Below are 14,215 nucleotides of genomic sequence, written 5' to 3'. Positions count from 1 at the left end.
CCCTCCTCATTGGCCTTCCACTACACAGGATTTCCCCCCTTCAGTCTATCATGAATGCAGCTGCCAGACTCATTCACCTTACCAACCGCTCAGTGTCTGCATCCCCCCTCTGCCAATCCTACACTGGCTTCCACTCGCCCAGAGGATGAAATTCAACTATCCCACCTCGACCTAAACACTGAACCTTCACATTCTCAAATAATTCATTCCCACAGCTACCTCCTCATATTTCATTTCCCCCTCCTCTTTCAAATTGTAAGCCCTCCGGGGCAGGGCCCTCCTTACCATCTTGTCTTGAATTGTATTGTAACTGTAATATCTTCCTTATATTGTAAAGCGCTGTGCAAACTGTTGGCGCTATATAAATACTATGTAATAATAATAATAATCTATACGACTATATGTCTTGTGTACCGTGGAGTAATATGTGTATTCTCTCTCTGTGGGGTGTAAAACACGCCATCCATCAACTAACCTCATGTGCTTCATTTTAGTTCTCATTTTTTTTAACGCATCTCCTGATGAAAAATGCTTCCCCGTTGTATCTAAACCTGTGTCAAAAATTCAGTTCACGTCTCCCATCACCAAATTTGTTCCCATCCCAAATTGTTTAAACCTATTTAATATCTGCGTGCAAAACTTATACTGTCCCCTATTAGGGGCATATATATTAGCCAGTGAAAACATTTGATTAAAGTAATAAAATTTCATAAACACATATCTCCCCTTTTCATCAACTTCCGTGTCAATTACGGTAATTTGTGCATTTTTGTGTATTGCCACCGATACCCCCCTTGCTTTTTTGGGGGGATCTGTACAGTGGTACCATTTCCAGTAATATTTGTTTCCTATAGTTGGAATATTCCCCTTCTTAAAATGGGTTTCCTGTAGACATAGAATATCCATTCTTTTTTTATGACAGTGGTATAAGATCTGAGAACGTTTGTCGGGTACATTAAATCCTTTAACGTTATATGTCACCAATGATAACTTATTCATTGCTTAGTTGTCTACCCCAGGCCTTTTTAAACTTTCTCCACTCATGACCCCTTTTTTACATTAAACTGAAATAAAACAATCTAGCTTTGAGCCCATACCTCCTCGGCTGCCTGGGCCCCTCACACAAGTAACGGCCATACCCCCCTGATGGCGGTCTTGGCCGGGGACTCGGATCGCGACCCCCCTGTTTACTTGCGGGACCCCATATGGGGTCACGACCCACACTTTAAGAAGCACTGGTCTACCCCACAAGGAACATTTTACATTAGACCTGTACACGTGGTACTCCAGATAGTCATTCTCACCACCATATTTACATCCCTTTTACCCATTTCAAACCTCTTTCTTCCCTTCATTTTCACTTCATACGCTACATACAAACATTTACTACATTCTTGTATGTAAGACATTATTGTCCCGTCTTACATAAACCGTACAAGATAGTCCTATTAACCAGGACTGTGCTGGAGTTGTGGAGGCCGGTTATATTTCTATAGATCTTCATCCCTCCACACACCCAGCTTTTTATGATTTACTTTCTTAAGCCTTATTTGTTGTACCATAATTATGCATCAATATCAACATTAATTTCTTCCCTCCTCCCCCTTCCCCCCCCTCCTCCGGCCAAATGAGGGAGCGAGTCAGGAGGAACCCGGGTTGGAAGGACATGGGAAACCAGGGCCCACAGACCCACATATGTATACATATTTAAACACAGGTCAATCATCCAGGTCTTGTGCTTTGTTCCGCTTCCTGTTTAATCCATGGCTCTTTACTACTGACCACTATTTCCCTTTGGGGGCCATCTATCTTGCTTAGTTCAGTTGGCCACTCTGGCAGTTGTGTTGGGGGTATCCCTAAAATATCCAAGAATTCTGGCAAGTCCTCTAATGTCCTGAATTTAGCTGTTCTTCCGTCTCTGTGGGCTATTAACTGAAAGGGGAACCCCCATCTATATCTTATCCCTCTCTCTTGTAGGATTTCCAATATTGGTCTCGGGCCCTTCTGAGCATTAATGTTTGCCTCGAGAGGTCTGGGAAGATAGTCACATCATATCCATCATATGTTTCTTGGTTCTTGCTGCCATTAAAATAGCTTCTTTGTCTGTGAAATAATGCAATCGACATATTACATCTCGTGGTCTTGCGGGTTCTCCTCTAAGAAATCCAGGAACTCTGTGCACTCCATCTAGTGTTAATGTAGATTCTGGGGTTTTATCTAGTATACCATTTAGTATAGCTTTTACTGTTGGTATAAGATTTTGTATCTCTATATTCTCAGGGATGCCTCGTAGCCACAGATTATTACGTCTACTCCTGTTTTCAACGTCGTCCATCTTATAAATCATGTCCTGGATCTGCTTTGAGTGTTTGTCAATAACTTCCTGATGCATATCTATTCTGGAAGAGCATGCCTCCAGACCTTCCTCCATTCCATAAACCCGATCCCCAATATTAGCGATATCCGCTTTCACCACCTGCAGCTCTTTGTATGTTGCTTCCAATCTTGCTATATATCTTTCCATATCCTCCTTATTTGGTAGCAGCCTTAAGCATTCCCTTATATCTTGTTGTTCTCCTTCTAGTAATTGAGAGGTCTTAGGGCTAGATAACTGCTGCCCTATGCTTCTTTGTGATTCTGATCCTCCCTTGGGAAACCCCCCAGCCTGGGGGTGGGCAGATAGTACAGGCTTCACTTGCTTAGCTAATCCTTGTATGGGGGTATCCCGGTCTCGGTCATTCACCACCGGAGAGGCGGGTGCCGCCATCCTACCCCCCTCCCCTAGTGACAACCTCGACCGGGTCCCTGTACCTGTAAAGTATGCACCGAATCTCGTCTTGGATGTCCGGTTCGTCCGCGCTGCCGGCGACGGCTGCTGCTGCTTCTTTCTGTTCCCCCCTATCCACGGGGATTCGGGGTTAGAAAAGTTATCGGTGACAGGTATGGAGTATGGAGGGTCGGCACAACCAAGGCTTTCCCTTCGTGTTTCCTTTGCTGGGCGTGCGGTCGGGCTGCGTCCTACATCAGCGGCACTTGCCTCCTCGGCCCATGTACAATTTGCCACACGGGCACAGGATGCCATAAATTACGTACTGGGACCCACCCTTAATAAACTGATGGGGAACATTTTCTCTCTCATAGTCAAAACCTCACGCTTTCAATGCCAGATAAAGGGGCATGCACCACAGTTCGGTATGTTACACTTATAGGAGCCCATTTGTCCGAAAAGGCCCTAGCCCTGATTAAGGTACTTGCTAATTTCACCCTGTTGGGGCGCTATTATACTTTGGAGATCTATGGGTTGTTTTTAAAAAAAACTCAGGGTGCATCCAAAAGGGATTCTGCTAGTAAAGGATCCTCCTGTAGCACTTTCCAATGTTTTCTCAATATATTGGAGATCTTAAAGGCCCCCTCATTGTATTGGGTACAGAAACTGGTTCCGCTTTGACTTACCCCCCTCTTCGACTTAATTTCCTGTGATGTGTAAGAGACCAGTTCTTCTGAAAGGCATTCTTTATTAGGCCTACATTATATCCTTTTTCCCACAAACGTCTTCTGTAGAATCTCGCCTTGTGCCAAATAATCTGAATCTAAAGTACAAGTTCTTAGGCAACCAAACTGTCCATCAGGCACATATCTAATCCATCCCGGATGATGGCAACTCTTAGCATGGAGGTTTTGAAATGCTTTTTTGATATGATTGAACCCTCTGAATTAATACCCAATTTGAGATCGAAGAACACTAGTGACTTCTCATGAATCACATATGTACAATCAATTTTGTAGTGAACACTAGTGACTTCTCATGAATCGCATATGTACAATCAATTTTGTAGTGATACAGTAGTCAATTAAATTGTGGAGTTCCTCCTGGGTATCATCCCAAATGATATCAATATATCTGTTTTTTTTAAATGTAAAGTATTATCGTGTGATAATCGCACAGTGTATGGGCACCTTAAGAGGGAAGTTCCCATACAAGTGGCTGCAAGAAGAAATCAATATAACTAGCCAACTTGTAATTAATGCTGTCAATTCCTGCAATTATGGGTTTTGTAAATTTTTGTGTACCTTGTGTACATGATAGAAATGTGGAGCGCTGGGGTGTGTGGTTGAGAGAAATGTAAATTCTGATTTGGAAATGATACCCATATTCAGAGCGCCTTGAAGGAGATCATCTAATTGGTGCTTATATTCGTTAGTTTGGTCCCCAATTAATTTCTTGTAAGTATTTTCATCAGATAGCAAACTTGATGCATCTGATAGATAATCTTCTCTATTTTGTGTCACTAATCATCGGTCACATAGGGTTAAAACCTCAAACACCCCTCCTCATCAGGTGTATGAAGGGTGTTCACATTAACACTTGTGCTGAAGCAACTGTGGTTCCATGTTCGTTCACTCCTGTTGCCTGTGCCTGCTCTTTTCAGCATCAAACTCACAGTGGTAATCCTGCTGATCTGGTACATCTTGGCAAGAGTTACATTACCCTGCCCTGTGGATTTCCCTCTGCCATACAGCTGCCTTCTCCCAGCAATCGGGAGATCCATATTTCCACTGATAAAAACCTCAGATCTCTCTACAGTCCTGCTGAGTAGATGTTATCAGATCCAGAGTGATTTGCTACCATTATAACAAGTGCACAAAGGAAGTAAGAACTATTACTGCACATACCTGTTTTTGCTCCAACAAGTTTCCATATTGAATCTGTGGCTATCATCCTGAGAACTGCTTTTCCCAAAAAAGTCAAGCATTACTGCATGACTTTACCATGAACTGTTCACTTGTTCTCACCAGCTCCATTTTGTGGGTAATTCCATATATCCACTGGACTTGCATAAACATTTAATGTGTGTCAGACGTTAAAACATTTGAGTTGAAAAATACCTACACTATATTGCCAAAAGTAGGGGGCACCCCTCCAAATAATTGGATTCGGGTTTTCCATTAAATTTCCTTGCTACTAAATATTCCATGCTCAACTGTTAGTGGTATTATAACAAAATGGTAGCAACTGGGTATAACAGCAACTCAGCCACGAAGTGGTAGGCCACGTAAAATGACAGAATGGGGTCAGTGCATGCTGAAACGCACAGTGCGCAAAAGTCGCCAACTGTCTGCAGAGTCAATAGCTACAGACCTCCAAACTTCAGATTGGCACAACAGTGCATAGAGAGCTTCATGGAATGGGTTTCCATGGCCGAGCAGCTGCATCCAAGCCTTACATCACCAAGTGCAATGCAAAGCGTTGGATGCAGTGGTGTAAAGCACGCCGCCACTGGACTCTAGAGAAGGCAATCCGATGGACATGTCTGGTTGTGGCGGTTGCCAGGAGAACGGTACTTTTCTGACTGCATTGTGCCAAATGTAAAGTTTGGTGGAGGGGGGGATTAGGGTGTGGGGTTGTTTTTCAGGGGTTGGGCTTGGCCCCTTAGTTCCAGTGAAGGGAACTCTTAAGGCATCAGCATAACAAGACATTTTGGAGAATTTCATGCTCCCAACTTTGTGGGAACAATTTGGGGATGGCCCCTTCCTGTTCCAACATGACTGCGCACGAGTCCACAAAGGAAGGTCCATAAAGACATGGGTGAGCAAGTTTAGGGTGGAGGAACTGGACTGGCCTGTACAGAATCCTGACCTTAACACGATAGAACACCTTTGGGATGAAATAGAGCGGCGACTGATGGACGGCGGACTTGATGGACTGATGTCTTTATTCAACCTCAAATACTATGTAACTATGACTGCGAGCCAGGCCTTCTCGTCCAACATCAGCACCTGGCGTCACAAATGTGCTTCTGGAAGGATGGTCAAACATTCCCATAGACACAGTTGAAGCTGTTCTAGCTGCAAAGGGTGGGCCAACTCAATATTGAACGCTATGGACTAAGACTGGGATGTTCATGTGTGTGTGTAAAGGCAGGCGTCCCAATACTTTTGGCAACATAGTGCATCTGCATATTGTGTTTCACAAGAATTATTACCTTTGCTAACAAACATGACAGATTGCTTCAGCCTGGATTATGGAACCAGCAGATTTGGTAAACAAAATTTCCCAACTCTCTCAAAGAGTAGATTAGTTGACCCAGGGCATGTACGAAATGCATTTAGAAAAATAAACATTTACATCAACATGTTAAAGACTTAGAACATTGCCGTGCTGAATCTCCTGAGCCTAAGATTCCAATGGCAGAACCCTTTACTGGAGATTGTGCATATTTTCATGAATGCATGTATGCATGCCGTTTATTATTTGTGGTTCAGCCAAGAACCTATCACAGGGAGCGTGTACAAGTCCTTACTGTAATATCACTCCTATGTAAGGTACCGCATGCCTGGGCTAATACTCTTAGAACATCATGATCATGCATTACATTCTCTGGATTCCTTCTTTGAGGCTATGGCTGTTATGTACGAGGACCCAAATCGCCGGTCCACAGCTGATCAGACAATTTGCGCTCTGAAACAGGGTCACCGCCCCGTTAAGGGTTACATAGCAGAGTTTAAAAGATAGGCCCCATTACACCTCCCCCCGCTACCAAAGAAAAGGTACCGCAAATCTCTGCTGATTCACTTGGTGAATGCTGCAAGGGCATGTATCCCTCTGTTTTGGAAGCGTTCAGACCCTCCAACACTCCAAGTTTGGCTGCTGAAGGTGGATGAGTTGCGTGTTTCAGAGGAACTGACGGCTGCTCTTCACCATTCGGAAACCAAATTCCGAGAAACGTGGTTCTATTGGTTGGAATTTCTGGACTCCCCAGACTTTGGGGTCCTGATGGCCCAACAACCACTACTCTCCCTCCTGGTAGTCATCACACCTGTTGAGCCTGTGTTCTTCTTGTTTGTCTTTGTCTCTGGTTTTGATTAAAAGGATTAGTCCACTATTTATCTCCGTTATTTAGATTTACTGAGTAGTATAATGAAGTGGGTGGTACATCCAGATAACCACATGGTTACCGATGTTAGGTCTCCCGGACCAGCTTACCATTTCCTAGAGAGAGTGCCCTCACGTATTTACACCATGACCCATCTGTGGATTCTGTTGGTTGGACTTTTCCTTGTGTGTATTCACTTTACTTGCTACATGTCCCGACTATCTTCTATGTACCTGGGCCTGCGAATCCGCATGGGTACAAATTTTTTGTATTGAAAACTTTAAATAAAGAATTTTTAAGAAAAAAAAAAAAGATGGGCCCCAGACACTGAATGGAATAACATTAGTCTTAAGAACCAGTTTCATCTGGGTCTCTCTGAAGCAGTAAAAGGTGAGTTATCAAGGTGAGATCCACCTCCCACACTTAATGAACTCATGCACTTATGCATTAACATTGATAGAAGAATAAAGCTGGCCATACACCTATAGATTATCTGCAGATTTCTATGGTCAGATGGGAAAGGTGCAACAGATTAATCCATCTACGCTAAACTGTGTGGATGGAGGAATTTCCCACTGGGCCAAGCTTCAGTATCTTGCTAATCGACCCTGCTGGCTCTCAAAATACCTGAACAATCTGATTGGAACAGGCATTGTTCAGGTGTTTTGAGGGCCAGCAGGGCCGACTAGCAAGATACTGAAGCTTGGCCCAGTGGGAGATTCTTCCATCCACACAGTTTAGCGTAGATGGAGGAATCTGTTGCACCTTTTCCATCTGACCATAAAAAATCTGAAGATAATCTATACGTGTTTGGCCAGCTTTAGAGAGAGAAAGGCAGAAAAAGTAGTTGCTTCTTTAACAATGGCTTCTAAAAGAGATCCTCCTGCAAGACGCACTCCTCCTGAGCCCATGGAGGTGGGAATTTTCAAAGGTCCCCCATCTCTGCAGAAGAAAAAGAGACGTAGAGAGAATAATGTCTATATTGTGCTTCCGCCCACGATTTGGATACCTGCCCAACCCTACAACACATAAAAAAAAAGGGTAAGGCACTTCCCCCCATACTTATTTTCCAAATAAGAAATCTTACGTCACTCTCTCCCTCTCTTTACAGTGGCGTCACGCAAAGAATGAAGTTGATGCCGTCCTGGATTCAGGGGCAACTAACTCTTCCATAGATATTGATTTTGTGAATGCTAACAAAATCTCAATAAAGGAAATGAAAGAACCAATACTTGTTTGTGTGATTGATGGAAACCTGGTTTCTAATGGACCTGTCACATTTGAGACCCATTCAACTATCATACATATCAGCAATCACCAAACTCAACACCAAATCTTCTCAGTGATGAAATCATTATTTTTTCCTGTCTTCCAGATAAAAAAAAATGTTGATTTTATTGATTTTAGAGATGTCTTTGACCCTAAGGAGGCTGAAAACCTACCGCCTCACAGGTCTTATGATTGCCCTATTGATTTGCTCCCAGGAGCAGCTATACCCATAGGCAGTGTCTATCCTCTTTCAGAAGTAGAATTAAACACATTAAAGCAATACCTAGATGAGAATTTAAAAAGGGCATTTATTAGGTCTTTATCTTCCCCTGCTGGAGCTGGATTTTTTTTCGTGACCAATAAAGATGGTTCCAAGAGACCTATTATTGATTACCGTGAATTAAATAAAATCATTGTAATATCATCCGTTCATACCTGATCTAATAGAAAGAGGCCAACCACTTCACAACGTTTGATCTCAAGGGGGCATACAACATCATCCATATACAACAGGGCAATGAATGGAAGACTGCTTTTTAGACCCACTGCGGACTATATGAATATCTGCTAATGCCTTTCGTGCTAAGACTTCTTTTTAGACCCACTATGGACTATATGCATATCTGCTAATGCCTTTCGTGCTATGTAATGCTCCCGCGACCTTCCAGTACTTCATGAATGGCATGTTTTGTGATTTCTTGGATGATTTCATTGTTATTTACTTGGATGATATTCTCATCTATTCCAAAACAGCAACTGAGCACATCCAACGTGTGAGAACTGGAGTTGCATTAACATTTAATATGTGCCAGAGGTGAAAACATTTGAGTTGAAAAATACCTATTTGCATATTGTGTTGCACAACAATTATTACCTTTGATAACAAACTTGACAGATATCTGCATATTGTGGTCCACAAGCATTATTACCTTTTGCTAACAAACGTGACATCATCCTCCCTTTGATCGCCTCCTTCTCTTTCAAGGTGAGGTTTGTATGTTTTTTTTACGTTTATTAGAACATAATGGTTTCATATACGAGTGTACTAGATAATAGAAGGTGAATATGAAGTTGCCCTTGGAATTTTGTGGATAGAACCTTGAAGGTTTGAAGGCCGTATGTCTCTTTTCTGGGCCTAACCTCCACTCTGTCTTTTTCAGGCACCATAGCATCCCAAAGGTCTTCCAAACAATCCAGGGCCACCTTGTCTACCTTATCCCAATCTATGAGTTGGTCACTCACGTTACCCAAATCTAAATCTGCAGTGTACATATTGTGTTTTTCAGTAGATAATGTCTATGAAAGGTCAACTTCCTAATGAATCTTTGAAGATCTAAAAATAATAGCAATTCATTTAGGGAAGAAGTGGGAGCAAAGCTTAAGCCTTTCTTCAATACTGATTGGCTGGGAGGCAGTACATGAGCAGCTGTCCCAGTTTTTCGCTCCCCAACTGCTTGACAGGCACTGGGTGGGGCTATGTCAGTTTTCAGCCTCCTTGGGATTGGTGCAATTGTCTCCAAGGAGACATTTATGCTTTGTTATGTTTGGCTGTGCGAGTCCTTTTTTCCTTGCGCGTGAGGATGGCAGATGGATAGGCTCTGAAGAAAGGGACGGGGCTCCCAAAAACACGTTAAGCCTTGGGCTGTACATGCTGTTGATCTGCCGTTTTGCTATTTGGAGCAATCATACATGTCATTCTGCCCGTAATAACTGCAGACTTTGGTCCATAGTTTCTGCATGTGAAAAGTTATTTGTTTATATAGACTTGTGAGTATGTTTTTATCTATTTATATGCACTTGATAAAGGAATACTGCACCTGGGAAGGCACCCTTTGAAATTAGTTTTTTTTTTATACCTAAACTATATTTATATACGTCTGTTAAAAGGTTAACAAAAACACCTCCTCAGGATGCCCTAAGAAATGTTAGAAAGGTAAATGGCTGAAAAGTTGGCAAGAGAGGTTATTGGAAAGGAAGGGGGAAAGATGTCTGGAGATGCACTTTAATGTTGCTTTAATTCATTTAATTCATAGGAAAACTCTGAAGATGACAAGAAAATTCGTGGCAGGTCTACAGACAGTGAAGTTAGTCAGGTGAGCTGTTATTATTTTCCTCATTGTTTGTCACTTATGATTTCATCTACCTTTTCTCGTTCTATGCTCCGTTTATGTGTCTTATTGTACTTTTTATGCATTGCCTTCTGTGCTTTGTGTGTCAACATACTAATGTTGGGGGGGATCCCCCTACAGGGCTATTGTTTGCTAACACTGGTGAGTGTTGCAGTCATTATGCAGCCAACTGCAGACCAACTAATTTGCCAAAAGTTGCCCCCATCATTTGAGCAAAGTCAACTTTTGGCAAGTGTGTGGCACCCTACTTGAATTTCGGCAGGACTCTGCCAAAACTTGGGCAGCGTATGGCCAGCTTTAGTCAGAATTCTAGTATAGTAAGCTTTACTATACTGCCGTGTAGTGCAGCCCTGCACTATGGATTTTGAATTTATTGGTCATCACCTGACCACGCCAAACAATGAGAATCTCTTGTCATTGGTCAGGGTGGTCAGACCACGCAGTCAGGTGACCACGCTGACCAATGAGTGCTCGACATGAGCGAAATTCAAAATCTATAGTGCAGGGCTGCGCTACATGGCAGTACAGGGTCGCAGAAAGTATAGCTGGGGAGTGGGTCCAATTGGAACAGGGATTTTCATTTTCTCAAATTCAAATTGGAAAGTGAACTTGCCAATTAAAACTAATTGGCATTGACCCCTAAATATTTTTATATGCAAAATGTTTTTGATATGAGTGCCCCTTTATGTCTAGAGCCAATGTAGTTGCATTGAGCAGTGTTTTTGCCTCAACCTGGTTGCTGTATTTTACTGTCTGTGCTAGCTGTTTAAAGCGTATGTAAAGCCAAAGCTTTTTGTATTTCCCTGTATTGTTTGAGGGACTCAGCTCTTTTGATTCCAAACAGCCACCTACAGGTAGTTTTGGACACTAAGTTCTAGGGGCCAGTCCACAATAACCCATAACCCCACCCCTGCCAAGCATGCCCTGTTAAGTGTCCGAAGACATTAATATGTCTCTTCAGCTTCTTCTGCTGGATCAAGCTTTTTTTCTTCTGGATTTTTTTCCCCATCAAAGACCAGCTAGTTGATATCACGTGGTATATCGGAGTTCAAAAATAAATTTTCTGAAACATTAGGTATTGCTCTGTGACAGCTATCCACATCTGTGCCTTGGCATATCTGGATATTGCTTACAGCAGGGCCCCCCTGCTAGAAGTGTTAAAACATAGTATTTAAAGGAGAACTATGGAGTTAGGGCTTTTCCCCATAGTTCTCCTTAGGGTAACGGGAGGACACAAACTAGTGTCCTCCCATCACCCTAAGCTCAGTATACTGCGAGCTACAGCTCGCGGTATACTGAGACGCCGCAGCTGAATCGGATCCCGACAATTATGTCTGGATCCGCCTAGCTGCGTGAGTGACAGCTGGCTCTGCCTATCTAGAGGCAGCGGTACCCGACCCCTTCCCCGTCCGTTCCGCCAGTCAGCGCTGGAGGATCGGGGAGGGGGGAATCCAGCCACTCCCCTGTCATGGCAGAGAGCTGTGACAGGATCGAGAAGTGAGTGAACGCCGGTATGTGTTCACTCACTTCCCGATCTACTGAGCCGACCTGCGACAGTCTCATTGTCACAGGTCAGCCAGAACTATGAGGTGAGTGAAAAGCACTCACCTCATAGTTCTCCTTTAAGGTTGAAAAAAAGACACCAGTCCATCAAGTTCAACCTATTGTGTGTATGTATGTGATTGTGTATGTGGGTATACGAGTCCCCATGTGATTTTGTTTTTAAGAGTACCTGTACCCCTGTATGTTATGGTCTCTGAGGAAGGTGTCTAAAGACAGTGGTCAACTCACATTCTTTCACTGGTTACAAAATAACAGTATACCCAAGATAATTATTTGTACTTTAAAAACCCTCCACCATATTAATAATATATAGAATTACTCAAGTAAATATTTAAATGCTTCATGCAATACTAATAATACAATTGAAATTATTGTTAATACCATTCTCATAAAATAATAATACTGTATATAAGGTAATATTTATAGTGAGCTCATTTTCCTATGATGAGAAAAGAAAAAAATATATCATGGTAGTCTCTTTTGTTCTTTAAGTTTGAGACATGGCAGTTCCATCAATCTCATTCTAACACAGTCTGGTACCATGGTTAGTCCTTATCTCGCCGTTGTTGTCTGGTACCCCCACAATTTACAGCCTGGGAATGTATGTGGTAAGGCTCTGAGAATTGCTGATGTTAGTCTTTGTCCAGAAACCATGAACTCAATTTCACCTTTATATACTGATAGAATAGACAGAACAAAGAAGGCTTCCTGGACGCCAATGTTACATTATGTAGAACAAGAAGTATAGGCCTTATAGTTGAATTCCTTTTAGCCCCAAATAGTTCCGACATATTTTTAATCCCAAAGTGCATTACTTTGCATTTATCAACATTAAACCTCATCTGCCATATAGTTGCCCACTCCCCTATTTTATCCAGGTCTTCCTGCAATGCTATAGTGTCTAAGCCCGAGTCTATTACCCTCCCGATTTTAGTATCATCAGCAAACACAGAAACATGGCCATTGACGCCCTCCCCGATATCGTTAATAAACAGGTTAAACAGTATGGGGCCTAGCTCAGAACCCTGGGGCACGCCACTCATGACCCTAGACCAATCTGAAAAAGGGCCATTTATCAATACTCTCTGGACACGTTCCTGTAGCCAGTTCTCTATTCATGTGCACGACATTTCATCTATGCCCATAGATCTCAGCTTGTGTATCAAGCGTTTGTGGTACTGTGTCAAATGCTTTAAAAAAAATCCAGGTTGGCCTCCCGCCATCCACCAGCCTCCCTCCATCCATCCAGATCTCTACTCACCTCTTCATAGAATGTTAGTAAGTGTGTCTGACAAGAACGGTCCTTCCTAAATCCATGCTGATTATCATTTATTATACCATTTTCACGAACAAACTCCACTAAATAGCCCTTTATCATTCCCTCTAACAGTTTGCATACTATTGATGTTAGACTGACCGGTCTGTAGTTCCCAGGTTGGCATCTTGACCCTTTTTTGAATATTGGTACTACCGTAGCCTTCTGCCAGTCATTTGGTACCGTACCAGTCATTATGGAGTCCTTGAAAACCTAGCTGAGTTCTTTAAGTACCTTGTGGTGCAGGTTATCTGGTCATAATGCTTTATTTGCATTACGTTTTTCAAGTCTTTGCTGAACTGTCAGCCACTGTGATATTTTTCGCACTGGGCTACTCTCCATTAAACTCGTCTTTTTCCCGAGTGTATACTGAGAAGAAAAAATTATTCAACACCTTGGCCCTCTCCCTGTCGTTTGTGATCCCGTTCTCGTCTTTTATTGGGCCTATTTGCTCTTTTCTTACCCTTTTACTGTTTATATATCGGAAGAATTTTTGCGGGTTCATCTCACTGACTGGGGCGATATGCTTTTTGTACTCTATTTTAGCTGCCCGGATTTCGTGTTTACATCTTTTATTACATTCCTTGTAGTTCCGGAATGCCAATGCTGTCCCTTCCATCTTATATTTTTTAAATGCCATGCTCTTGTCCTTGATGTGTTGTTTCACTGTTTTATTTAGACGTGCAGGCTTAGTTCTTTTATTTTTGTTACCCAACGGTATGGACTTGGTAATAGCTCCTCTGCCCTCAATCTCCGCAACCAGGAAGTTTGGATGGAGGATCGCTTCGGGGAGCGGCAGTGGTGACTAAACGGCGCTGACAGGTATGTTTGGGGGGACACACAGTAAGGTACTGAATGTTTTTTACTTTAACCAGTTGACATCCGCGGTGTTAAACCCCCTTCCCATCCAGGCCATTTTTCAGTATTCAGCGCTGCGGTACTTTGACTGACATTTATTCCGTCATGCAGCGCTGTACTGAAATGAATTTTATACCCTTTTTTGAGGACAGATAGAGCTTTCATTTGGTGGTATTTATTCACCACTGGGGGTTTTTATTTTTTCT

General features: G+C 42.6%; 1 protein-coding gene across 1 annotated transcript in view; it reads left to right on the top strand.

Annotated features, from left to right (window-relative positions):
* Window positions 1-14,215, top strand: part of CNOT3 (CCR4-NOT transcription complex subunit 3) — a gene marked incomplete at its 5' end in the record, with an annotated part of 216,828 nt that overhangs the window by 107,831 nt on the left and 94,782 nt on the right. The window contains one exon of the mRNA XM_018572047.1: window positions 10,178-10,237. Coding sequence (XP_018427549.1) covers window positions 10,178-10,237 — 60 coding nt within the window. The remainder of the gene's footprint in view (window positions 1-10,177; window positions 10,238-14,215) is intronic.

This window comes from Nanorana parkeri, unplaced genomic scaffold (assembly GCF_000935625.1).
Source record: "Nanorana parkeri isolate BGI_ZX_2015 unplaced genomic scaffold, ASM93562v1 scaffold1915, whole genome shotgun sequence".
Taxonomy (NCBI): domain Eukaryota; kingdom Metazoa; phylum Chordata; class Amphibia; order Anura; family Dicroglossidae; genus Nanorana; species Nanorana parkeri.
Note: the sequence above shows the minus strand (reverse complement) of the source record. Positions and strands in the feature narration are given on the sequence as shown.